The 25,748-nt window shown below is 44.5% G+C and overlaps 1 protein-coding gene across 5 annotated transcripts in view; it reads right to left on the bottom strand.

Moving 5' to 3' along the window:
- Positions 1-24,776, bottom strand: part of AFF4 (ALF transcription elongation factor 4) — a 54,052-nt gene extending 29,276 nt beyond the window's left edge. Inside the window, exons 1-6 of one of the 5 annotated variants that reach the window (XM_064458256.1) lie at positions 24,337-24,775; positions 9,006-9,160; positions 5,826-5,952; positions 3,645-4,436; positions 2,225-2,269; positions 1,161-1,247 (exon numbers count right to left, since the gene is read on the bottom strand). In XM_064458256.1, the coding sequence (XP_064314326.1) occupies positions 1,161-1,247; positions 2,225-2,269; positions 3,645-4,436; positions 5,826-5,948 (1,047 nt within the window). In that variant the 5' untranslated portion in view covers positions 5,949-5,952; positions 9,006-9,160; positions 24,337-24,775. Of the gene's footprint in view, positions 1-1,160; positions 1,248-2,224; positions 2,270-3,644; positions 4,437-5,825; positions 5,953-9,005; positions 9,161-24,336 lie in introns of all 5 variants that reach the window. The other 4 variants (XM_064458257.1, XM_064458259.1, XM_064458258.1 and 1 more) reach the window with 4 other exon arrangements.
- Positions 24,777-25,748: the final 972 nt, after the last annotated feature.

Genomic DNA, 25,748 nt, shown 5'->3' with positions numbered 1-25,748 from the left:
GGTGTTGTCTGAACTATTACGAAGGTAAGTTTTAAAAGACAAACAGCATAATTTCTTCACTCTGAAGTTATGCCAAACGAGGGGCGGAGTACCCCAAATCCATTTCAGAGATATGTTGCGTCTGGAGAAAAATTATGTTGTCGAGTTAAATCTCTTACTGCTAATCAGTAGGTACAGGAACAAAATACGGATTCTTGAATGAGTCAGCTGTCGCAAGCTGAACCGTACTTGCTAAAGTTGCTACCCACAGCTATCTCTTCTGCCTATCTCCACCCTGCCTACCCATCAGCTTCCAGGATGCTGCAGACTGCAGAGCTGTATGTCAAGGCAAACAATCACCAGCGCCAGTCTGCCCTGAAACCCCGCAGCTGGGGCTGCCAAATCCAGCCTCAGGGGAGGGCGCGAGCAGCCGAGAGCAAGAGAACTCCCTCCTCGGAGGTGTCAGCTCAGGCAGGTCTCCTGGAAACGTGCCCTGTGCTGTCAACAGCAGCACAGAGAGGCTGATTTCTCTTTAGAATTAATAGCTTAAACACATCCGTCGTTATTAAGTACATGGGAGGTTATAGGAAGAGATCTTTCGGAAAAAGTGAGCTGAAAATTTCGTTAGCAAAACATCCGATTTTAAAACTGGTTTGTTTTTTTTTTTTTTGGTAATTGAAAATACAAGATCTAACAGAACTATCAACGGACTTCAAATTATGAGGAAAATTCAGCTTATGCAGAAAATTACATTTAAATTTCTTAGCGTTTACCAGCCCCCCTCTATTGCTTTGCTAGATGGAGGTAAACGCAACGCTCACTTCTACACAAAATGGTGCAAAGTGTTTCCCTAATAGGGAAAAAGGCTCAATGGCATTTTCAAGCTTCAGAAGTATCCTGAAGAAGGTTGGAATTTATGAAGCAAAAATTAAAAAGCAAAAGGAAAGCTGTATTATAGACATCTTTGCAGGCTGCTGTGTGTGTGTAAACCAGAACAGAAACAATTACATTCTTCATAAGGCTACTGCTCACAAATGTTGCTGTGAAGCAAGGTAAAGAGATACAAAGCACTGAAACAAACCCAGAACTATACAGAATCGAATTTAAGAGAGTTCCAAAATCCTGATCTTTAATAGGAGTTACGCTTTCAGCAGCATTCAGCATTTGACTACAGGACTGACCTTTGTTGGAAAAGGAAACTTTGACGGTTCAGTTTTGCACGGCGTATGAATAGCCGTCAGTGGAGGAGGCCAAGAATGGGTCATCTCCTACAACCAGAACAAAAAAGAAAAGCTATTAAAATTAAAGCAAAGATTTCAAGTTACAATCTTGATTCAAATGGTAACCCTGTCTCTCAATTTTCAGTTCATTGTCCACGCTTCACTAAGCTTTATATTCAAATGTTAATTTCCCAAATGTGTAACAAAGATTTTACACCTAAACCTAAATCTTAAATTGTTACCCATGAGAACAGATAGTTAGGACACAATAACAAGCAGAAAGGCATAAATCAGTAAAATTGGTTGGCCTGAACAAACTGCAGAAGAAGTCAGAGTCTGATCATTTCGAACTGTGAGGAGCACATACAGGACATAGGGGTAAAGAGAGGAATCCTAGGGAAGGGAAGCCTATGAAGTTGAGGAAAAAGGGGAAAATCAAATGCCTGAAGCTGGAAAGAAAGTGCCTTGTTTTCTCTCATTAGAGCATCCCTAAGGACCCTGGAGTACTGTACTGAGGGTCAGAGCAAACAATAAGCCATGGAAATGCTCACGGGGAATCTGGGTTGATTCTCTTCTGGTAGTAGACATACGACCAGGGATCACATGAGGGGTAAAACAACTTGCGAAAATAACCTAGGCAGAGAAGGGAAAGTTCTGCCGTGGGGTAGCAAAAAAATTACTATAATCTGAAAAGCTATCACAATGTAAGGACTGTGTTTTGGTGCAAGAAATGGGTAATTCTGATTAAGTTAACAGGGAGGTGGGTCTAGAAGAACAGGAACGGAGCGAGGATATCCAGCAGATGATACGCACACCCAGCAATGCCCAGTGCCCAGCTCACACACAGCTCTGCTTCCCATTTTCCCCAGTCTACCTGCGCTAGAGGAGTAACTGAAGAGCCCTCAAGTAACAACTTGCAGCCAAGTCAATTTAAAAAGCATTAATCAACTGCAGAGTACTTTCCCCCTCCTTAGTAATGTTTGTATTTTCAACAAATGAGTTATGAACAAAAACAGAGAACTCACTTTTAGAATTTCGTCCACACAGCTCACATCACCAGATGCTGATGCCTACAAATCAAAACTCAACATTAACACCTCCTAAAGCAAATCTTCCTTAGAAGATTCCGGGGCTAGATACAGTTAAAACTTCAATCCTTATCATGATTCATATGGACTCTATATAGATACAAACAGACCTTGCTAATTCTTTTCAGCAACATTAATTTTAATATCATAGACCCGTACTTTTATGGTATGAGTCACATCCAGTTATGAAAAGCAAATACATGAGATATATAAAACTGCCACAATAATCTCTTACTTTTCACTTGACAGTTTTAGTGATCATAGGGAGTCAGTGATATTAAAAACTTCTAGAGAGAGGGGAAGGAGAATTGCAGCTTTCAATCATTTCCTGGAAGAAGCCAGTGAATAACATCTGAATTCAAATGTGTGACCGTGAATATACAGTAATGACAAACTGCATTATGAAGTAAAACATACATTACAGCATGAATCTAGAAACAGCAATTACTATGAAACTATGAATCTTCTGCATCCCTGACTGCTACAAGCAGAAAGGAAGCAAAGATACTATATGATACTCTGCATTGGCTTTAGCGTGTCAAAGGTCTTCACAAATAAGAAAATGATTTATTTTCAAATTTCCTTACCTGTGCCCTGGATCTGATTTTGCTATTTGTTGATATCCCAGGAACAACTGCCCTGCTCTAGGTACCGCGATTCAAGCAGTTAAATAGGAGATGCAATGAGAAAGGCACTCTCCTTGTAAGGGGCCTGCAGTCAGGCTGCGCCTTAACGATTCAGGAATTACCAAACTACTAGAAGTTGTTAACCCAATAGCATTTTGCACCCAGCACACCTGATCCAAGTTCCGAACCCTGTTCAATTTGTGTGCTTTAGGGTTAGCTTATTTTCCCGAGGTGAAGGTATAATAATCACATCTAGTAATTGCTACACACTTCAAAGGAAGATCTGATATATGCAGATAGTATCACTAGTCTAAGACAACATGGCTCCCAGTAATGACAATATACGTATCCAGCTTGTCAGAATACTTGTGAATATCCTACTATTTCACTGACCTTGGACTACAGAAATACTCTATGAAAATTAGCCCCTCTGGGTTAAGTTAGTTTTTCTGAATGTCTCATAGCCTTTATTTAATAAAAAAATCAAAGTATCCACGTGGACGAAGCAAAAGGAAAAAAATAATTACTTTTGTACATTCCCCTTTTAAAATACAGGTCTTCACTGTGTAAGCTTAAAATGCTTTGTGTAACACACACATAAGAAAAACCACCACCAAAGTGTTTACTAAAAACTAAATTTTGGTTATGTAGATTGGGATTTTAAAGCAGCTGGAAAATCCCAGCCCAAAGGGACTTACATTTAAGAAGCCAGGAATCAGACGGCAACTTACATCTAGCGGTTGTGAAGGTATTTTCAGCTTGGTTAGATGTGCTTTGCTGCTAGGCTTCAGCTCGTTCACGCTGCTGCTGTGGGTCTGACTACTGTAGTGTTCGGAGGATAACTTTGGTTCCATGGATTCCTGCCCATCCATTGGCCTTACATACGCAGTGGGTTTCTGTAACATTGAACTGGACTTGGACATTAGTGAGGGTGGGAAAGACTGATTAGAGTGTTGTCCACTTGAAAATGAGGGTACACGGGAGGGAGAGTCCCAGTTGGCATCAGGATCCCGGGGAGATTTTGAACGTTGATGTTCTTTGCTGTGGTGATCATTTCCATGAGATCTCGAATGGCTGGAGCTCAACGAAGAAACAGCAGATGGTTTTCCAGGGCTGGAAGAACGGGGTTTGGAGTGTTCGGACCCATGCTGGCTTTTTTTGCGGCTGCTGCTGCTACTGTACGAGTCGCGGTCGTGCCTCTGGCCACTGCTGCTAGTGTTATTGCCACTGCCACGCTGACTACTGTGTCCGCTCTGTAAACCCGAGGACCGTTTCTGAGATTGCGAGGAAGTGCTGGGTGCTGGTCCTACAGGAGTCCATTTGCTGCTCTGGTGTGAGCTAGCATTATGTCTCTGATCACCAAAGAAACTTTGGTTTGATTTTTCATCTGGTGTTGATGGTACAGTTGGTTTGGGAATTCCAACAAGCTTTTGTAGCGATCTGTCTCCTATAAGATCCTTCATTTCATCATAATTACCAAGCATGCTCTGAATACGACTAGACAATTTGTCTTCTTTGCTGGTCTGTGAAAATAATTTTTTAAAAAAATAATGCTTTAAAAATATCACAACTTCACCTTCAGTGAACTGACTTGAAAACTACTGCAATTAATCTAAATTTCAGGGCTAAGACCACGACCAGCATCCATGCCTTTTCCCCCCACTGTTTACAATTCCCAGTTTTAGTTCTTAAAGCAGTAATTTAACCTCCTAAAGCCATAATTTAACCTCCTAAAGCCTAAGGAAAAGATGTACTTCAGCAGCAGGAACAGCCGAAACAGCACTAGACAGTGCTTCAAATGACACACTGGTGAGCTGGATGGACCTTTAAAAATTGTAGATGCCTACTGTCACCTTAGAGACTATTTCTCTAATTCAGAATGCATAAGTCCTAAAATGTTTTAATTAATGGTAAAATAAAATCAGCTTAACCTCACCACTGTATGTAATTTTTAGTTGATATTTATACCAACATAATTCTTGTTGGCAACAATTATATGGGTTCTTTCTTATACAACTAGATTGTTTTCCAAATCAGCTATGCTCTATCATTAGCTATATATCCCAACCAGCTTTAGTTAACTCCGTACATGTGGGATTTGGTTATCAAGCACAGTACAGTAATGGAGGACAGGAATGATGATAATTTTTTTTAAAATAACCGTTTCTCAACTTTCCTCCTACAGGAAGCCAGTTTTCAGTCACAATGTTTTGATTCTTGCCAAACAGCTGAAATTGTCGTAAGGGCACGGGTTTACTTTCAAAGTGAGTTTTGAGCTGCATAATGAAAAAATCTTAAATAGTATTTTTTTAGCTATCCCAGGATTAGGTTATTTTTTCCAGTTCTGTTCAGCAAATCAAACCTGGAAGGAAACCTAGCACAGGTTTAAAGCTGTACAAGATCATAAACAGAGTAGACTCCTTCAAAGCAAACTAAAATATCAGATACAAACAATCGGCATACTCATTAAAAGCTGGCAGTTCTATCATATCAAGAATTTCAGCATTTAAAGTTAACCTCTCATTTAAACATTCTCTTTTTGAGTCTACCCAGGTCTGGATTACATTGATTGAAGGTTAGAAAGTTTAGCAACAGGCTAAAGCACCCAAAAAAAGGCCATTTGGCACGACACAATGGACAGTTTGATTGTTTTGAGTCACTGTAGCAAAAGCAGGAGAAAGCAAAAAATATTTATGATTTTATCACCCCTTTTCTCACTCCCTACAAAGCAGCCCCTCCTTCATAAGCATTGCTATAAATCTGCCAGCAGAGCCGGTTAGTAACTGCCCATACCTGGTTGACATTAAAAGCTGTGGATCTAAAAAGAATGCAGATAAAAATAAATTTTAACTACAAATCTGAATACGACTTCTGCTATAAAAACTGCGTTTGTAAGAACTGCATAAACTCACAACTTTGTATGGTTCAGCAAAGAGAGGAGAGTTAGGTGGAAAGGCTTCTTCACCCTGTTGAATTTCTTGATTTCGCCTTTCCCTTTCTTTCATACGCAGCACATTCCGGTCTTCACGGTTCATGTTGCTACGAATAAAAAAAATGATTTCTGGTCACAGAAGGAAACGAGGAGGGATGCGAGTGCGCACAGCGAGCCCCTGCCCCTGTTCTGCCAAAAGAATCACCTCAGTTAAGAACCCCCTGCCGACTGTAACTCCTCAAAACGGAAAAGATGTTTGTCCAATTTAAGACACCTCGCATTTAGAAGAGCCATAACCCACAATCTACAGCTAGCTTTTAACAGGGAAAGTTTATGCAGCAATAAAAAAAAAGGCAAAAAAAAAAAAAGCCACGAAGTCCTCAGGCAAGTAACTATTTAAAACCATTTCACCTGCTTGAATCATCTAGCTATTTCAACCCACGCTGTACATCTCCCATTCATTTCTAAAATACTTTTTCTCCTCTACATCCCCCAAATGTTCTGCAATTTTACTCTCTTGGCCCCCCACCCATTCAGTGCCTGCCTTCTGCTGTAGATTTGGTTTTATTTTTGCCGCTGACATACCTTTACCGGCCCCCGTTCTCCAACGTATCCTAACCTCAAGCTTTGATGTTGTTCCCAGGTCTCCCTGACTCCCAAAAGACATTTCTAGTCAAAGCACTAATTTCAGTGAAGTTCTGGCAATACTGCACCTTTGGCCTTAGACCGTACAGTGTTCTCCTACTGCAAAAACGCAGATTAAAAACCTGCCAATCTCCTTTCTCACAAATTTTAGCTGTAGTTTGGTCTTGCTGCCTCGGTTAACAGAAATACGTCGAATTGTTGCAACACCGGGAAAAAAAAAAAAAAGAAGTTGGAAAAGATTCCCTTTGAGCTCAATAAAGCATTGGGACTTAAAGGAGTAAACAAAATAAGGTGATAAATAACGTGGTACTACCTCCTTTAACATGTGCTACACTTCAATATCAAGAGATTTTATAAATGTGCCTCACTGATCTGAAAAAAGTGTGGTAGGTGCTTTCAGGAGAGAAATAGATGTTCTTCCATATAATTTGCAGTCTGAAATGGAAATGTTGTCTGCTTCGAAAATCGTTATTTCATGTTTATAGACAGCTGCCTGATTATTTAAAAAAAAATAAATATTTGCTACAGCATTACTTTGAAAGCTATGCAAAACCAGCTATTCCGTTTCAAAAAAGACAACTTCAGCCTACCCCTCAAGTTTTTAGTCTTTTCACCTCAATTACGTTTTAGCCTCTTACTGTAATGTCTTACTCATTTGGCTTCATTTTGTCTACTACTCTGAATACAGTGAAATCTAAGAGGATGCCAAAACCAGAATAAACCCACAGTTAAATTTAAACCCATGTTTAAATCTTTGACACTTTTTAAGGCAACGGGCTTGTTGTATTTCCCTGCACTGGAACCATTTGCATTGTAAACAAGGTAAAAGCATTAGCATAATCCAACTCGATGCTGGTATCAAGCCTATGAATATGGGAACTTTTAAATTACATGTGAAAAATCACTTTCTTCCTCCAGTTATCCTGGATTCAGCTGAACTCACGTCATTGCAAGTGAGCATCAAGGCTGCCTACTGAGAGGGGGACCTGTACGCTGGCACGTGGCAAGCAAACTGCCCGCATCATTTCGACATTAACGGCAAACTTGTTTTAAAAGTTTAAGGCTTAAAAAGCTTATTCTTCAGAGTGAAGCCCGGTTTCTTACACAGGTAAGATTTAAACAGAGACAAATATCAGATTTAATTATAGACACTGATCAGTTAAAGCCAACTGGAACAGTTTGAATCTATGCCATTTTATGGTTAAAGGCAAAATGTGAGGTAAGGAATAGGGGTACCCTACCTTTGAGTCATTCGTTCACATCAGTACACGAAGATTGTGAATTCTATACAGCTATACGCTTAGAAGATTATAATCTTAAGGAAGAATTTTACCTCTACGTTTCACAAATAGAGGGTTAAAAATTAATAAAGCCCTTTCCTATTTTTTTACAGATACAAGATTAATTTTTCAAAATTTTATCAACATTTACTGTAACTCTTGGGCCCGACGAAAAAAACGCCAAGATTTGCACCAACGCTGTCACATGAAAGGAACGTTATAGCAAAGATCCACTTGAGGTCAGAGCTGGAGCAAACCAGAGCGGATCTGGCCATACCTGCCAGGTCAAGGCAAAACTGGGCATCAGAAATACACCAGCTAATCATGCTTTTTACCCCTCCTCCCAGTCTTCTGTAGTACAGTAAATGACAAATATCTTCATGGGTAGTCATTTTGACTGTCAGGGATTGGGTTTAGGGTTGGGTGGTTGTTTTTTTTTTACACTTTTTATTAAAGACAGTAATTTCAGTGTGATCCAAGTTAGACTTTTTTCTATCTAATCTTCTATGTCTCTTCACAGAGATATTTTAAGGGCCTACAATATGTACTAAGCTATTAAAATCACACTAGCATTAAATGTGTAAATAAATGAAGTTAGCAGGGCCTTTTTAACTCTGTACTTCAGACAACTTCCCACTCAAATTTGTACCTTCCACAGTCATGAAATGTAACAGAAGATAAATTTGCCCGTGTTCAGGAAAAGCAAGCAGTAGAGGTGCCTTGAAAAGCAGAAGACTAAGGCATGCCTACTAAATCAACATTGCTAGCAATTAACTTCAGCATACCAGAAATTGCAAAACTAAGTTTTCAGGCCACTTGTAATTATAACAAACTTTTAAAATCCACTATGCAAAACTCTACTACTGTGATCAAAGTTATGTACTATTTGCTGGTCCCCAGGTTCTTTCGCCCCAAGTCAGAGTGGACACCAGCCGGTCTCATGCTGGCACGAGAGGCTCCGTTCCCTCCCAGTTTCATCGCTGACTGGTGGGAAGGAGCTCTGCAGACGCAGCCAGAGCTGCACAGAGGCAGAACCGCGTCTCCCTCTCCCACATCCACACCCATTCCCCAGATTTAAAACTTTTCCCACAAGATAAAAGAGCCCGGAGCAGCTTGGTGCAGCCGAGCTCCTGCCACCCCTACCCACCCCTCTGGGCAAGAGGGCAGCATCTCTGCTCCTCCCTCCCTGCACACCAGGCCTGGAAGTGGAAGGTGAAGAACTTGTTGACTTGTACCTGCTGCTATCAAGAGGATCCTGCTATAATTTCCCCTTCCCTCTTCCCGGGAGGCCTGAGCGAAAGTGTGAACTCCTAGGAGGAGCAGAGCCAGGCTAAGGGAGACAAAACTAATGCTCCCGCAGCAAGGACCAAAGCCACCTTAAATTCCACATCTGGGGAAAGAAAAGTTCAAAAATTAAAAGAAATTAGAAAACAGGTCTGAAGCACAGCATAGTATTTCCATTTTTAGAAAGTCTAGTTCTATATGGTTTGAGTCATTATTTTTGCAGTGAGCCGGGCTGTGCTCTGCACAGTCCATCTTGTGCGCCACCTCACTACACAGCTGCCTCTGTCCAAATCTCGTGCCTTTCCTCCAGCTCACTGCAAACAGTTGAAAGACAGAAGGAAATTAATCAGGAAGTTCACAGAAACTTCTGACACAAAATCCACTTCTGCGTATTCTTTAACCGCTGTCAACCGCTGATCTAGATGTACCGAGCAAACGAACTAGTCGAGCATCGTTCGAATCATCCGTACCAGAAACACCATTTTCATTCCTCCTTCCAACACCTTACTAAATCCTATTTGGTATTTCTGTTCATCCTTAATCCAAAAAGGGCATGGCTTTGGCTGGAGTTCACTCAAGCAACCATCATCATCCTGGACTTTATAGCTCGTGTTATGGAACTGCAACCTTCTCCTGCTTCCCGCCTCCCACTCCCTCCGCTCTGGGGCAGGGGGACAGATCCCAGGTATGGGACTTTTGGACCATGTTTTTAGTTTATGAAAAAACAACAACAGCAGCAACAACAACACCACACCCACACTGCCAAAGTTTTACTGGCAACGCTGTTAAAGGAAAGAGGACCTTGGCCAATCCCCGGGTACAAGCGTAGGACTAACAGCCGACTTCTCACCCCTCCTGAACCACATCAGGCATCCGAGAGCCTGTCCTTGCACAAGTTCACCAGCACCCTCGCCGGCAGCAGCATCACTCCATCTTCCCAGACACCGTAAGGCAAAACCATCAAAGGTGAAGGTCCACCTGAGGAACCCACCACGTGCAGCCCGGCAAGAAGTGATCCAAAACCACCGCTTTTCAACCAAGCGTTAGTGGGTCTTCAAAGCATGTTTACAACACCTTGACTTCCTTCAGGACATCCTCATTTAACTTACCAGCTTTTTTTCTGCCTGTATCGGTTTCATAAGCAAGAGAAATCAAACAGTTCGTTTATCCAGTGCCGGTTAATTGGCTGCAATGAAACCCAATTTTTGTTTGACAACATTTGGCCACGAACGATAAACAGCTTTCAGAGAGAACAGACAATATCTAGTGCTCGTGCAGGGCACACCCAGCTGCACCAAGCACAGACAACTCAGCCGATTTTCTGTTTTCTTTTAAAAAAGGAGGGGGGGAAAAAAAAAGCTGGAAATCCTGCTTGTAATAAGGAACGATATGTTTACAGAAGGCATTAAAAAATACCTGAAACTGCCTTAACGCTGCATCAGGCTCCCTCCCAAAGGTTCCTGTACTTATTTCAAATATTTTTCTTTCTTGTACCATGAATAACAAGGAGCATCTAAGGAGTTGGCATGGCATGTTTCTCCCAACTTGTGCATCAAGTATGGCATCACTCCTAATCCTGACACTAAAATCACGTACTCAACCCTAAAATGCTACTCTGTCAGCTTTTAATACAAATGCACTCACATAAGAGCGGTTAAAAAAGGGAGAAATTGAAGAAATAACTGCCCCGCAACAACAAAATGAACAAAAACCCACCGACACACAAAACAGGAACACGGTCTGGTGTCACCAAGAACTATTTAATACTTGTCACATGAAAGTGAATGCGTAGCGTTAACTTCTAGCTTTCTATGTTATGATAAACTAAAAAAAACCTGCAGGAAAAATATAAACCACTTCCTACTGAGATGACACAGTTTTGCACAAAAGAGCATGCTTCTCCTGGTACAGCTTAAAGGACAATCACAACGTCGCAGACACAAGCACTACCATCATCAAAGTCGTCTTCAGAGAGTTTTATAACACTGAAATAAAGAACAAAACTAAGAACAAGAGTTTACAGAGAAATCAAATAATATTCATATGTGGCAAGAATCAGGGAAAAAGCACTTCAAAAGCACAAAGTATTCCACTTCTTTACAAAACAATTTTTTACAAATACAAACCAGTGATTCACCATTAACAAACATAAATATTTCTCATTTCTGTAACACAAACATAAATGTTCCTCCTTTCTATAACACAAACAAATGTTTCTATCCCGCCCTTCATGTCAGGGGTTCCTCCTGCACATTCAACAACGCGATCACAAAGCTCTAAGAGCTGGACGTGAACACCTTTGTACGTACTGTGAGGGTGGGAGAGCTCCAAAAAAATAAATAATAAAAAACCGCCAAGTTGGCCTAGGTCAGGTTAATGTTTGATGAGAACTACCAGGGAGGGCAGAGCTCGCAGCTTGCCATAGGCACTTCTTCCTGCTCAGCTCCGAAACACGGCAGAAATCCCCAAGAAAGCACTACACGCCTGGACTTGCCGCTGCTGCTCAGACAAATGAGCACAAATCCCTCACCACCGTTAGTCCAGAAAAAAATTCACACTACTTTTTGTAAAAGCACGTTGTTAATTCCAGCGTCTCAGTCCAGCGACGACGCGAGTAACTGCGCCCTGCTCTTTGGTTTTGTACGTCAGATTGCCCCCTTCATTCCCCAAAGCTGGACTGGGTTACCCAAGTATCAACCAGCCGGCATCCTCTACTTGAGATGCCACCGCACCGCAACGATGGGTTTAAGAGTTATAGTGATGGCTTGTAACTCAACACTCGCTACTGAAAAAGGACTTGGGGATCCTTTAGGACTAAAGAGGCTCTATAAGCGTAACAACTCATTAAACAAGTTCAGATGAGAAATGGGAATATTATTTGTCACACACAAGATTCAGCATATAGAAGCAAGGGCTGTATTTTGACTAAGGTAAGAGTTAACACCCAGCAACTGGATTTTAGAAGCCAAATTAAGGAGGAAACTTCTAACTTAGCTGCAATTCAGCTCATTTAAAACCAAGTTTTAAGTCCATTTCTAAAACATACTGCTAAAATAGCTTAAAATTGCTTACATCCAGGAAGAATTTCCAAGAGTGGTTTGATGTAATATACTCAAGGGATCTTAAGGGATCCAGAACTACCCACTCTTTAAAGCATCATATTTTTGTGCAAAAGTATTACAGGGTAGGGAAAATATCTGCTCCCCCCTTCTCCCTGATTAACCTTACACAGGTGTCGGTTTTTGTGTCACTGTCAAGGACAAGCTGTAACCATCTGCAATCCTGGCTGTGTCGTTCTTGCTTCAGCACAGAAGACCACGAAGGGACCACACTGCACCACCCAGACTCTACTGCAAGCCTGGTAGCTCCCACCGAAGACATAGTCCCTATCTCCTCTGAAGATAAGCAGACCTGAGGCTATCGGCTCTGCCTATTTTTCTTTTCTCTATCCCATTTACGGACAGGAAGAAGCAACAGCTGCCTGGCTCTCAGAAACAAAGTTCCCAGCTCTTTTTGTTCATAGAGAGCAGAGCTGCTTGCAGGACATTGACTTCAGTCCCTCCTTTTTGTCCTGTCTCTTCAGAAACTGTAGCGAAATAGGGAAGCCTAGGAAGTGACGGCTCTCTCCTCCTCTCTAGGTGGATGCAGAGGACAGTTCCATCCTCCATCAACCATCCCGCGACCTGCCACAAAGCAAAGGCAAAGGCAGACGGCACAGAGCCCAGGGGAGTGACCCAACAGTGGCGGTACTGATTCAAAGGAAGAGTATCTCTAACGCTGTGCTCCACCAAAGCCATCTTCTACTAAAATTGTCATTTTTTGCACCCACCACAAGGCCAAGTCAGGTAAGACAGAGGAGCTTCGATCTACTCTTGTTACCAGCAATGGGGCCTGAGCTAGAAGAGGGAAGTAAAGCTCATTTCTGCTGTCATGGAAGCAGAACTTCAACGCTGCCTTCCTGAGTCTTTGCATCTCCTATTTGCTTCATCTTGCAATACCAAAGCTACTTTCAGGGATACGAGGCTTTCTTAACCAAGGCAATGATACTCTTGTTAACGTCATCTGAAGCTCGAGCCCTGACACCCTCCAGTTATGAGGGCATCAAACCCAGACCGAACTCAACAGAGCTCTGCCATCCACTGAGAACACAAATCTGTTTCTCACACAAATCTCAACTCAGCAAACTTCAACCCAGTTCAATCTCACACTCAAACAAAAAAGTTCTCATCCTTTCAATTCTCCATCCCTGGCAGATTCTATAATTTGCACAGTGCAAAGATGGAGCATCATGAACCCAAAATTTTTACACGCAATCTTTTCATGTCCACACAGGCTAACCAAAGTGTATTCTAATAGTTTCCCAACAATATTCTGCAGTTTAATTGGGCAGAAACTTAATAACCAAATTCCTGTGCCTACATGTTCTTCTGTTTAAACTTTGAAGCCAAGACAATTGGTGTTTAAATTTTATTAAGCAATAGTTATTCAGACATCCAACATTAATCTGCTATTATAGTTCTGACTTCCTCACATTAATTTACTTTCATAAAAGCATCATTACATTGGAGTGTTATGAACTCTACGGCATGAGCATTAAGAAAGGATTCACTTCACAGAAATTCTCTGATAAATAGGCTCAGTTTAAGATTTGAAATAGTAGGCAATGTTTTACCAAGGTGCCATCTAAACTAAGAGAGTGAAAAGGCAAAAGGGGAAAATCACATTCATGGTTCACATCCTTCTCCCGTCTTAACAGAACTACAGAAGAAGTAAGGAGGGAAAAAGTTTATCACCCACATTACCTAGGTTCAACTGCCATGTCCTCCAGCCTTCTTGAAAGACCATCCGTTTGCACTGCCTCACAAGACAGTCATCATGGACTTCCTATCGTAACCAAGGTTCACGCGTTCCGCTGCGTAACATAATAAAACGAACATCAAGGTTTGAGATAAATTCTGCCACAGTATAAACCACTTAGATCTTCTCTAACTGCTCGCAGGAGTAAGGTCTCTTCCACGCGACAGCACCGTATAAACACTGATCGCCTCTGCCTCTTCCCCTTGCTCTTTCAAGCACAGCTTATTCTCTAAACACAATTTTCATTTGACACACCTTCACAACACAACACAACCATCAGTGAGAAAGTATTTTGGGGCTATTAATACACCCCGTGCCCAGCTCTACTCGGTACTCAAAGCAAAAGGCAATTTTTAGAATTTGAGAGTACGGTACGGGTGTGGTTCCAAGTCCCTGGTCCAGGGCAGATCCCCAAAGCAGCTCCCGCCCCGTGCCGTGCTCCTGCCTTGCACCGCCCTCCCGGTTGTGCTGACACGGCCACTCATTGGAGCTGGTTACGCCGAATTAGGGAAACCTGCGCAGGTTCAAAAACAGGTATTTTGGGGCCAGGGTTATTTTTAAACACGGATAAGTTTGAATGCTCCATGGTAGCATCAGGTCAGCTCAGATCAGATCAGCTCCAGAGAGCAGGAGTAAAAATCATAGAATTCATTAAGGTTGGAAAAGTCCTCTAGGATCAAAGTGCAACCATCAACCCAACACCACCATGTCTACTTAAACCACGTCCTGCAACCTCTTCAAAACAAAACAACAAAAAACCTAACAAAACAACAACAACAAAAAACACCTCCACATAAGTCTCATTAAATTACTGCCCATGCTCTTTGCATCGCAGCGTCACCGGTGGACTTTGTCTGCAACAAGCGACAAGCAGCGCGGTTATGACCGATGGAACAAGAGCAGAAGGATGCCGCTGAGCACGCCGGCAGCCTAGCCAGCGTTAAGGAACTTCACCATTTAGTGATTTAACTCACTTCAGAAACACAGTAAAACACCTGAGGTATGCTACAAAAATACTGAGTAGCACAACGAAGTGCAATATGTTTCCAGACTGTTAGCAGAGCAACCAAAGGCAGTAGAGGGGAAGCATCAAAAAGCCAAATGAGTTCATGCATGTCGGCATGTAAATATCTTTTCAAAAGCGACGGCTCAACCTCACATAGCACCAACGGTTCCCGTTAGCGGTCACGGTATTTCTAGGATTGCTTTGCATTTTGAAAACTGGCACGGTTCATAGACTTCTTAAAATCCACAATACTGAGTACCAGAAAAGAGAGAATTTTAACTCTGATTCCCAGTTTTCAACCCTGACTTGCATGTAAAACTTTACCAAATTCATCACCGTTTGTCACCTGTCTAAAAACTGCTATTAATATGTGAATGCCGTGACAGCTCAGAGACCTGGGATACTTTCTGAAATCTATAAAGAAAGTTTTCAGTCATAAGTACCCTAAGATGACAAGAGTTATTAGTTAACTCTTAGTTAGCATATTAGTTAAACGTTGGAAAAACCCACTAGAGAAGAGGAGTATTTAAGATTTGCAGACAAAGGGGAAAATAAATTGAAGCGAGAGGAAGGGACCGCAATTACCGACAGAGGTACGCCGAAATTCAGCAGGAAAGCCACAGCTTTGATGTGCAGTGCTTCCAAACAAACACTAGTTTAAAAAGTTGGAAAGTTTTCATCCTACCTATTAAATGCCACCTGTATTTTATAATTCCTGAAAGCAGATTGAGAAAAACAGCCACTGAGTATCAAGATATTTAGTATAGTATCAACTGTTTTCCTGCAGGAATTTATAAGTGTTAATTTAGCTATACAAATACCCTTTCAATAAATTTTTTCCCCTCTAATGACATTAAGTTGGGGTGTCTGGCTTTGGTTTATTTCCCAAAAAAAAGTTCTTACAGCTTTTTCTCACTTTCCTGGCCATGGCCCTAAAAGGGAGTCATGCTGTTTCCAGGTCTACCCGATTTAAGCACCAAAAAGAGGCTGAGCCACCAAAGACCCCCCCGGACAGTCCATGCCCTGTGCTGCTCCCCATTTACAGGGATCCCACGTCCCAGGCAGGGCAGCCGGGAATCAAACGGTGCCTTCGTGGTCATCCCCGCAGAGCACTAGCACCGCTCGCGTGCAACCCACTGCCATCCAGCGCCGCCCGTTACACCGGAGATGGGATAACTGTGAACAATAATAACGATGAAGTATCTTCTGCAGAAGATATGTAAACCGATCCTGGTCTACCCAGACTAAAAACTTCTGCATTTGATAAACTAGTAAAGGCGTTGTGCAAGCAGGTTTTGAACTGCTATTTCTAACATATTTTTAACTATAAGCTTAAGACTTGACAGACATGAAACTGCAAAACATAGAATCATAACATATAGAATTTGAAGTCAGTGAAACTCAATGAATCTTGCCATCAAAGAAAGAAGTTAGGCTTTTTCTTGTATGAAGTTAAACACAAGCAAGCTTGCAAAAGTCTTGTCAAAATTCAGTTGAATTTCAAAACACTTAACGCAATCGGCCAGTTCGGTTCACAGAGACTTTCAGCACGTCAGTTTGTTACAAAACTTAAACCTGATAATGTCTCTGTTAACAGATAAAACCGCTTTTAAATGCTACAGAAATTACATGGCAAGAAAAGCTTCTCACTGCTAAAGCTTCCAGGGATACGGCGGACAAAACTAGGTTCAATTAAACAGTTTTGTTGCCTTTCTTGGGCACCTGGCACAGATGGGAACTCCTTATTGACGGCTGAATAAACTGAACTCTATTAAGCGCAAGCTAAGATTAATTTTTTTTAAGATATGATTCACTATTTACTTACACATAATAATTTAAAAAATATTAAGCTCTATAATGGATGAAAATAAATTGTATTAATACAAAGTACACTCCTGCTAGCAAGAAATCACCCCATTACACCATCCAGTGAGATCCAAACTTTGTACTCGTCTTCTCTTAAATAGAAACCGTGATTAAACCACACCCATTTGTGACCATCTTTAGTTTTCGGGTCTGTCAGTAAATTATGACTGAATGTATTTTAACATTCCTCTGAATAACTACATGCTGGAGCACGCCGTGCGGAGCGAGGAGTGCCACGCAGCGCACGCAGGTCCCGGCAGTCACCGGCGCTCCCCTCTCCGTGCCCGTGCCCCGCCACCCACACTGCGCCGCTTCCCTGCCTCGGCAGAGCCAACGGCAGTTGGATTTATCAAAAAAAAACCCAAACAAGCAAGAAAAATCAACACAGGCTATCGGGGCCTACTACGTACGTGAAGAGGACACTATGAAAACATCTTTAAAGGTCAATTTGGCAGGGGTGTTGCTTCATGGGGCCATAAAAGAATGCAACTTTTTTCTTAAAACAGAGGAAATTGGAGAAAAAATTAAGATAAAGAAAAAAAAGTCCTTTTTTAGGAGGTTATTAGTAATTAACACATTTAAGCCAAAGACTACTTTTTAAAACTCTCTCCTAGTAAAACATATTTCTAATAATTATTGGCGAAGGAGGTGACACAATACAAATTTCTTGCATTTTTTCCTCATTAAATATAATTGGTGCAGATCTTTCAGCAGAAATCTTCATTGCTCCAGGAAAAACCTTTTCACCCTTTGTCTTCTAAAAGCTGTCTACGCCATAGTTTGCACCGCGTTAGGATAAATTAGCACCATATTAAAACGTTGATCTATCAGCAAAATGGGATCTAGTGGCTCCAAAACTTCACCAGTCAACGCAGACCACCACACCGAGCCGGTTCAGCGCCCAACTGCTTTCCTCCTGCAGCCAGCGTGGATCGCAGCAGTACGTACGTCACTGATGTACAAACCACACGCGAACTTCATGGTTTAACGGTACATCTCAAACAAACAAAGAGAAAAGCCCACCACCAGCAGCCCCCTGCCCACCCGAATATACAAAAACCTACTCAGAAGCACACAGACAAAACAGTCAGTAGGCTCTTGTCCGTACAGGGCCACCCAGCACATCAAAACAAAAAGACACGAGGCAGGGAAAGCATCAGTCCGTTTCATCTCATCTTGGCCAATCTTTATGCTTTAAGGCCCTAGAAGTTACCAGAATAAAATAACATTACGGCACCTTTGTAAAAATCAACCACTTTTCAACCGTAGCGACTCCCATCGGGTCACTATTCTTAGTTATGCCAAACACAGTACAACTTGCTAGATTAAATTTACAACGTGTTCTTCCATTAAGTCCTTTAACCCATTTCTCCATATTCAATTTTTCTGAAATTTTCATCCTAATGGCTCAATTTTTCAGGTTTGGACTTTGACCAAGCCATTTTTTAATTACCTTTAAATAAGGAAATGCTTATGCTAACAGTAATGGAACTCTGGAAAATGAGATTGGCACATTTCTGATTTTTTTTTCCAGAAACTCTGGTTACTTCTCTGCCCACAAAATACGTAACATCACACAAAAACTAAATTCCCATTTTGATGTGGCTTTTTTTGTTTGTTTGATTTTGTCCTCCCCTATAGGAAAAATACTCCCTTAGCTGCTCTGCAGCCAAACTATGCGATGAGAAGTGGGGACTCTTATCTCCTCATCCTACTTGCTTTAATGATTTGTGCACATCAAAGCCTAATTAAAACCATTTAAGCACTTCCGTCACTGAAATCTCTTTAACGTCTTTTGGAAATTAAATTAAATGCAGAAACAAAAAAAAAAAAAATACATGTGGATGTACAAAGGTGTACAATTACGATCAGCTGTGGAGCTTTTATAGTAACAGCCTAGACGGTGACATACGTGAAAGTACATGCTTAGTATTTTGAAGCACAGTTTACATAAAATATTGCAGACAATCAATATAAATATTAAATATTCATTTTAACACAGACACTTGCAACAGGATCACACTAAGGAAAGTGCATTCTACATTTCTGACTGTTCTACACAGCCTGAAAGCACAAGGGGGAAAAAGCACCGAATTTAATTGCCTGCTAGGGTAAATAAAGCTATCACAACTTGTTTCCAGATTTTCTGATGCTGGAGGACCAGTTACACTAACATTGCCTTAAATGGCTTCGGGGTGGTTGTACATTTATCTATGAGTATGTGTCTATCTATGGGTAGGTGCCTACTACCTCGGTATCTACACACTCTGCGCAGCTAGAGGAGCAACAAAACTTCTGCTCCGTCCTCCTCGTATGTATTTGGTTTCTGTATTCGAACCACACTTCCATGTCCCACATCTCTGCCCGATCACAGATCGCGATTCAGCTCTCAGAGTAAAGATTCACATGTACCTGCTATACTTCAGTGAAAAAGTAGGAAAGAGAGACTATTCAATGGTGGGGAGTTTCAGCAGGAACCAAAACTGTTGAGGAAAGTAATAGCGAACAACTTATCTTGATGAGATCTTCGAATCTGAGCTAAGGGCAAGTTTAAGCAATTTTTCCTGTCTGAAGAGTACTTTTTAACCGGTCACTGGTTAGAAACACTATTTTCCCAAGGTTTGGTTCTAAAACTTAAACATACTAGTATTTTTCCCTTAAAATTGGAAAACGTATGTAAATAAAATGACCTATGACCCAACTAAAGTGAAATACCAAACACTCACCTCCGCTTCCAGGAGACTATATAGTTACAGCACACCAAAACCTGGGCGCCTTCTCATTTTAACACCATATACAGTAAAAGTTGCAGAGCTTTGAAAGCACTATGTTCAGGGCTCCACTCTGGTTTGACGCATTCTCCAACACTGCTCCCACTCCCAGAAGAGCTACCCCACGGAGCTTCAGGAGGGGCACATGCATTTTCAGGGTTCGCTTCTGCCCCCATAAGCCACTAAAGTTAAAAGCTGAGGAGTTTCAAGTCCAGTCTAAAAGATGCTCATCTTAAAGCTGCTCTTGGAAACTGCAGATAATGGGGGAAACATCAATCCCTTGCAGGAGAACACACACAGTGCTAACACTGACGAGAATCGCTCCGTTATTCTGGCCTGCTGTCCACTAACATCTAGGCTTTAAGCCCCCAGTGTAGTACTGGGAATAGATAGCAAGAGACTGCTGTGAGGCTGCAGAGTACACCAGCTATCCCCAGGGAGAGATTTGGAATTATAGAAGAGTCTGACCTGAAAAACTCAATCATTACAGGATTACAGTATCAGTAAAAGCACACTCTGTAGTTGTTTAATTATAAAACACAGAAAGCAAGGCGTTCAAGTAAATTATCAATAAATGTTATGGCATGAATAAAAACTGAGATGAACTGTAACAGAGAGAGATCAATAAAAGGGGGCTATGAGCTGCCGAGTGAGGTATTGCCTGGCTTGGGTACCATAGCTCAACAGAAAGAAGTGCAGGAAAACTTTTCTTAATGAGCTGTTAACAGAAGAAAATTAGTTGAAGACTTCAGGGCAAGAACTTCTCTTATTCAATGTTTGTACAGTACCGAGCACAGGGAGATTTTTTTGTTTTCTTTTTTCCTGTTGGTACCTGGCACTACTGCCAGTTAATAAACCAGGTTTTACATTCATCAGCAAGAATTAATGAATCAAGTAGGAACAGGAGACATGATAACTTGAAGGACTACAAGCTAATGCACTTGGGGAGAAAATATAGTTCACCGCATTAGGCCTGAAACACAAAGTTGGAGAAAGAAACTTGGAAAGTAGTAAGAATTTAAGAGCCTGGGGAGATGGCAGACACCAAATTAGACACGAGTGCACGAGGCAAACAATATCGCAGCTATGGGGAAAATGGAATTTTGGAGAGCACGTACGAAGCTGGCACGGAACCAGGCAAGGAAGCAAGCCGTGCACGCTGCAGCTACGTGCTGTGTGCTAGGCACCTCTGCAAGAGCCACAGGCAACGTCAGATTCTCGCTTCAGAGAGCACTGATACAACTATTCAAAATGGGAAACCTTAATTCAACAGGAATATGTACATCTAGTTCGAGTATCTAAAAAGAGAATAAATCTGGATTCCCAAAGGGAAAGAGGCACAGTAAGAGAACGGTACTCCTTTAAAAACGCAGGCTGACTAAACTTACGAGAAAAGTTTTACGACAGGAAGGAGCCCGTGCAGTTATATTTCCTAAGCAGTGAGAGAACCCCTATCATTTCACAAGCTGGACAGCATCTTGTTAGTCATTAGTAACTGCAGAGAAGGAACAATCCTGCAAGAGAAGAACCATTGCCCGCTAAGTTCTTTCATCTTCAGTTTTGCAATTCTATGAACCTGATTCCTTATTTTCTTATTTTGACACAGTTAGCGATATATTTTACGTACATCTAACCCTCCTCTACCTAAATGTAACCTGTTAAAAGTTTCCTGACTCATTTCCATACGGTCCCTCTTCGTCCTACAGCCTCTCCGTCTCCCCACAATTTGCTGTGTTCTTTTTGCACTGCTCGGCAAAGATGACATCAACTTCACTTCTTTCTTGATACAAACTCCAAGACAGATAGACTCAACTTGAGTTATTTCTTAGACTCTGCTGAAGGTAACTGAGAGACTACAGTAACATGAGAGAAAGGAAATTTGCCTGTAGAACAAACCACATGTGAGTAACAATCTGAAATTATGTGGCCGAGAACAATTACTACAACAGAAAAGAAACCTCAAACTCACTGAAGTCTCAGGACTATTCTTACATCCTCAGCCAGGCAGACCCCAAATACGACGCTGTGCCACTAACGTACCTCCCAGCTCTACATACACGTTGCTGCTGGTAGAGGCGGCCTCTTGAAAGATGCTCGTACTTCTTCCACATGCCCAACAAGGGCCTGTAGGACAGGTGCTGATTTCATGTCTCAAGATTCAGCCTCAGATACAGGTATCACTGGTTAATATTTCTACCCTCAACACCGTAGGCTTCTAGTGATCTGGAGCAGAGAGTAGGAGCAGTAATGATTAAAAAACTCACAAAACAAGAGGATGAGGAGGAAAGAAAGGAAGGGAGGCATCAGAAGCAGATACGAGCAGCTACGGCAACTCTCGTAAGCACTGAAAATACCTCGGGGGGGGACACACAGCACTTTCACCACCTTTTGGTCACAGAGTCCCCTGCCTGCTTCAAAAGATGCTGCAGACTGCGCTCTCTGTCACTAACGCACACACCATCGATCTATGTCTTTAGTCACATCTGACAGCCAGGAGCAACCACGGTGGAAAGCAAAGTGCAGCAGAACATCCTTGCCAGCAGCTGCGAGCTAGAAAAGGAAGAAGGAACTACTGCGTACGTGCCAACTTATTATCTACCAACTGTAATGTCAGGACAGATTTCTGCTGCAACTATTTATCTACAAAACCTGAACGACGCAAAGCATATGGTGTTTGCAGATAAAAAGATGTGGCATCTTCTCATTAAATAGTCCGGTCATAACCATGCAAAAGCATCTGTATGTTCTAGCTTACTAAAAAGACAACCTAGAAATCCGAGTAATATTTCAATGAAGTTTTATCGCGCTTTATCAAGTTCAGACCATTATAACTGGGAAGAATGCAAAACACACAGATATGAACTGCTAGGGGTGGTTTTTTTTCGGTTGCCGCGTGCCTTCTCCAGGGCACCTACTCCAGGGGCGCAGTCTCGCTCTCTCAAAGTTTGAGACATTGGAGAAAAGTCACAAAACGAGAAGTGCAGAGATGTTTAAAGGAATTATTAAGGACCTGAAACCGTTTTTGAGAGCAGAGTTGACATCTACCGCATTTGTTCATGATTGCTAAAACTGTTCAACAGAGGAGAGCTGGCTCTCGCACAAAGCTGCAAAGACATTGTATCGCAGTCAGGAAATACTAAAAATTAATGCTGATACATTAATAAAGCCAAGATATTCATAATGCCAAAGGGTAAAATTTCGTTTCTTGTTACCAACCACTGCCATTGCGCGCCGCTGCACAACCCCAGTATAATGCCCGCGCACGGTACCTATGCGACTAAGACTGTACGTATCGCACCTTGCTGAGGCAGACGATGCAACAGCAGCGCTGTGAGTTTAATAATGTTTCTCTCATCAGAGGAGATAACAAAATGTCTACAACCACTCCCCCAAAGCACTCAACTAGACCCTATTTCGCAATAACGCCCCCGGGCTGCAAAGCACTGTGTTCCAGGGACTTAAGAGAAGTATTCAGAAGTTTTAAGGAAACGCAAGGAGCCCGCAACATCCCCGTGAGGAGAAGTTGGGTAGCCAGAAGGGAGCTGGCAATAAGGTGACAAATAAAAGCACAGACTTGAGCAGAACAAGTTAATTTCAGAGACTACTGATGCTGAGTAAGTGCCCGTTCAGCTCGCACAGAGGCAAGTGGGAGGTCTGACTGACATCAGGGGAAACATGTGAACATTTAAAACCGTCAGAGACTTCATAAGTAAACGATCAAACACGACCATAATAAGCCGAGGAGACGGGCTTATGAAACAGAGGGGCCCACACCTGCTAAGCGGAGCTCCTCTTTTCATTCAACCACCATCTCTTCAGGCTGTATTTGAGACATGGGCCAAGCACTCTCAGTTTTCCCCCGAAATGAAGTTAACCATTTTCTTGTTTCAAGAAGTGAATGAGAGCCACAGCAGCCGAACGCACTAACATCTGTATAACACGTCTCAACCCTTTCTCACTTTGTTTTGTCCGGCAGAAAGAAAGGAATAAGAGAAAGAGAAGCAGCACTTGCCAGCCCAGGTTCCGGAAACACTAAGTGATCGCTCTTCCGATTACAAACTATAACGTGATCCCCACCAGGGATGATGCTTTATGTAACACCTACCTCGTCGCTCACAAGGAGGACGGGATTGCCTGTCAATAACCCCAGGAGTCTCGCTTCTCCTGACCTTCGGCGGCACCTACGCGAAGCCATTTCCTACGGCCGCCGCAGCGCCCAGCAGCGCCCGCTCCGTCCCCAGGGCTGCTCAGGGCCTCAAACACAGAGAGCAAAGGGGAAGGAACAAAGCCCTGACGTCAATTACTGGAAAGGGATTAAAACCCAGCAGCTAAGAGAGGGGATGCCTCGGCCCCGTTAGCACCGACAGCCGTCCCCGATGCCCGTTTTAACGGGGGGCCGCCCGGGATGTGCTCCCCGGTGAGGGGGGCGGGCCGGGTCAGCGGGGAGCGATGGCCGGCACCGGCACCCGCCCCGGTTCCCGGCGGGGCTGCGACCCCGGTTCCCGGCGTGTGCGTCGCCTGCCGGGGAAGCACGGCGGTCCCGCCTTTTGGATCGGGACAGACACGCCGTGAGAGGGGCGATCCCGCTCGCCCGGAGCGGCGGGGCCGTGGCCCGGGCGGGCACCGCCGGCACGGAGAGCCGCGCCGGGCCGGGGAGGGGGCGGCTCCGGGCCGGGCGGAGCGGGGTCCTGCCCTCCCCCCCCCTCGCGGCGGGGGGCGCCGGACCGGGCGGGCCCCCCCTGCCCCGGCGCGTCCCCCCCCTCCCCCCGGCCCGCGTCTCACCTCGGCTGGCCGCTCCGCTAGGCCCGCACCATTTCCTGGCTGCCGCCACCGGCCCGACGCGGGGGGGGGGGGGAAGGAGGAGGAGGCCCGAGGGAGCGGGGGCGCCGCCGCCGAGTCACCGACCGCCCGGGGAGCGCAGGGGCGGGCCCGGCCCGCGGCGGGGGGCCAGGCCCGGGGAGAGGGGGGAGGGAGGAGCGGCTCACAGGCGGGAGGCGACGACGGCTCCCCAGGGGTCCCGTCGCTCCATCGCGGGACGGGACCGGGCTGGCGGCGAGGCGAGGTCGGGGAGGGCCGGCGACGTCGGCCTGGGCAGCCCCGGGCGGCCCTCGGCCCCTGGCCCGGCTCCGGCCTGCCTCCCGCCCTCCCGCCCGTCCTGCCGGGCCGCGGCCCCTCCCGCAGCCGGGCACCGCCGATACCCGGCAGCCCCCGCGCCGCCGCAGCCCCGCCGCCCCTCACGTGACCCGCCGCCGCCGCGGGAGGGGGGGAGCGGGCTCCGCGAGCACGTGACACCCGCGGGGCGGGGCTGCAGCTCGCTCCGCCCCTTGGCTGCGGTGGGCGAGGACAAGGGGCGGGGCCACCCCCGCGCCCCCCCCCTTAGGGCCGGTTAAAATCCACTAAAACCCGCCTTTTTGGGCAAGAAATGTGAGCGCTGAGGTGGGGGCGGTGCCGTGCGGGGGGTGAAAACCCCCCCCGTGCTGCCAGCCGGACCCTCCCGCCGCCCCTCGAGGGGCCGTTCGGGGACCTGACCGCGCGTCCCGCCGGGGCCGCGCACAAAGGGCCCGTCCAAAGTTACCTCCCGGTAACCCCAAACCCCGGCCGGCCCCGCTTCTCCGAGGTCCCCAGGGCCCCGGTCACCCCCTCTAGAGCACCAGCCCGAGCCCCCCCAGAGCTCCAGCCGCCCTCCCCATAGCCCCCCCAAAGCCCCAGACCTTGCCCCCTCTGCCAGAGACCCCCAAAGCCCAGAACCCCAGCTACCCCCCAGAGCCCCATTCCGAACCCCAAAGTACCCCCAGAGCCCGATTCTGAGCCCCCTCCACACCTCAAAGCTCCCCCAGAGCCCCAGCTGCCCCCCAAGTCCCAAACCTACCTCTGAGCCTCAGCCCACACCCCCCCCTAAGCCCCAAAGCCCCCCCCCAGAGCCTCAGGCACCCTCCCCAGGGTCCCCCCCACAATCCCCCCAACCCCAGCCACGCTGCCAGAGCCCCCCAGAGCCAGCCCTCGCCCCTCACAGTTCTACGTGCCAGTTTTGCTCTTGAACTGCTCTTACTCCTTTGTGCAACGCACAGCTCGGGTTTAGAATTCAGTTTTTTGTCCCAGCGGAGCGCTGCCTTGCCGGTTTTTGACCTAAAAGAGCAGGTTGGAGCACCGCATTCAGAACTCTGCCTGACCCACGGCAACCCACGTCGCTTCCC

Source organism: Phalacrocorax carbo, chromosome 8, assembly GCF_963921805.1.
Source record: "Phalacrocorax carbo chromosome 8, bPhaCar2.1, whole genome shotgun sequence".
Classification (NCBI taxonomy): domain Eukaryota; kingdom Metazoa; phylum Chordata; class Aves; order Suliformes; family Phalacrocoracidae; genus Phalacrocorax; species Phalacrocorax carbo.
The sequence above is the reverse complement of the archived record's forward strand: the minus strand, read 5'-3'. Positions and strand labels throughout refer to the sequence as shown.